At 40.3% G+C, this 1,681-nt stretch overlaps 1 protein-coding gene across 1 annotated transcript in view; it reads left to right on the top strand.

The window, feature by feature from the left end:
* Positions 1-1,681, top strand: part of LOC112142494 (olfactory receptor 2K2) — a 5,825-nt gene extending 4,144 nt beyond the window's left edge. The window contains exons 4-5 of the mRNA XM_024265926.2: positions 761-987; positions 1,059-1,681. Of these exons, the coding sequence (XP_024121694.1) occupies positions 761-987; positions 1,059-1,429 (598 nt within the window). The 3' untranslated portion in view covers positions 1,430-1,681. The remainder of the gene's footprint in view (positions 1-760; positions 988-1,058) is intronic.

The raw sequence follows: 1,681 nt of genomic DNA, 5'->3' as shown, positions 1-1,681 counted from the left end.
AATGCTAAAATAGTCCAAAAAGCTGCAGAATGACCATTTTTAAAACTTTAAAACCATAACTTTTAAACATTATTATAAATGATAAAAAGGCAGGAATATTATTCCAGAATTAATCAACTTAAACCTTAAATAACTTTCAATATTTTACATTCCATGAAAATATAGTTTGTTAAAATAATACAAGTTAGAAATAAGAAGAAGTTGAAATTGATAGCTAAAAACGCTGAAGCCGATAGCCAGCTAAAATATTAGCTAAATGCCAAATCAGCCCCCAGCCCAAAAAAAATAAACAAATAACTTAGGTTAGCCAAAACAGCTTGCATGTAGCCGAAAAAGTAGTTAAAATTCAAAATTGCCTAAAAAACTTTAAACAAGCCCAAAAACACCCCAAAACAGCCTAAAAATCATAGTAATTGGCAAAATAGTCAAAAAATCTATCAGAATGCCAATATTTAAAATGTTAAAACCGTAACTTTTGAACAAAATTATGAATGATAAAAATACAAGAATATTATTTCAGAATTAATCAAATTAAATCTTAAATAACTTTCAGTATTTTACTCTCTGTAAAAATCTATTTTGTCAAAATTATACAAGTTAGAAATAAGCACAAGATAACATTGAGCCATTAAAAATAATAAGATAAAATGATCTGGAGGGCCGGATAGAATTACCCAGAGGGCCGGATCCGGCCCCCGGGCCTTGACTTTGACTCGTGCTCTGAAGGGAGCTGTCTTTAAAGCATGCTATTCGTTGGCAGGTATGTGGCTGTGTGCGAGTCTCTCAGGTATCACACCATCATGACATCATCACGGATGCACGTCTGTTGCGCTCTGGCCTGGTTGGTCGCCATCGTGCTCATTGGCGTCCTCTTCTCCTTTCACTTAAACGTGCCGCTGTGCAGCCAAACCATTCAGCATGTGTACTGCAGCAACCGCGGCATTCTGAACCTGGCCTGCATCCCCACCCCAGACAACAACGTCTACGGTCAGTGCATCTCTGCTAGCATCACAGCATCGGATTTCTGTCACGACTGATGAGCTTTCAATTATTTACAGGGCTCTCCATGACCTGGTCTTTGACCACGGCAGTCTTCGTCATCATCGCTTTCTCCTACATCAAAATCCTGGCTGCTGCTGTGAAACAAGGCAGAATGGACAGCAGTGTCCGGAGCAAGGCCTTCCACACCTGCTCGTCCCACCTCGTGGTCTACATCCTCTATCAGATCGCTTCAATGATTGTCATTGTGAGCCTCAGGTTCCCCGCCGCCAAAAACATGTGGAAGCTCTGCAGCATTATGATCACCATCTTTCCTCCAGCGGTCAACCCCATCATCTATGGGCTGGTCAGTAAAGAGCTGCGCACCAGCATCCTCCAGAACCTCTTTGGATGGGTCAAGAAAAAACGCATCGGTTTCAGAGCATCATAGTTGAGGATTTAAAATTGATTGAGAGGCTTCTGATGTTACCTGCACCAAAACCTGCTGTTTGTAGCCAAATTTAAAAAGCCTTTTTTTTCTTTTTTAAGACGTATATTTCAGCAGAGCAGCAGGAGCTCATTAGTAATTCTCCATTTGTTTGTTCAATAGATCATGGGTGCAGAAATCAACTCTGTTCATTTCCCGTCAAGACTTTTTTACACTCTCTCCTGCTAGATCAGGGGTCTGCAACCTTCAACACTT

The sequence above is a fragment of the Oryzias melastigma genome, linkage group LG14 (assembly GCF_002922805.2).
Source record: "Oryzias melastigma strain HK-1 linkage group LG14, ASM292280v2, whole genome shotgun sequence".
Classification (NCBI taxonomy): domain Eukaryota; kingdom Metazoa; phylum Chordata; class Actinopteri; order Beloniformes; family Adrianichthyidae; genus Oryzias; species Oryzias melastigma.
This window is presented reverse-complemented; position numbering and strand designations above follow the sequence as displayed.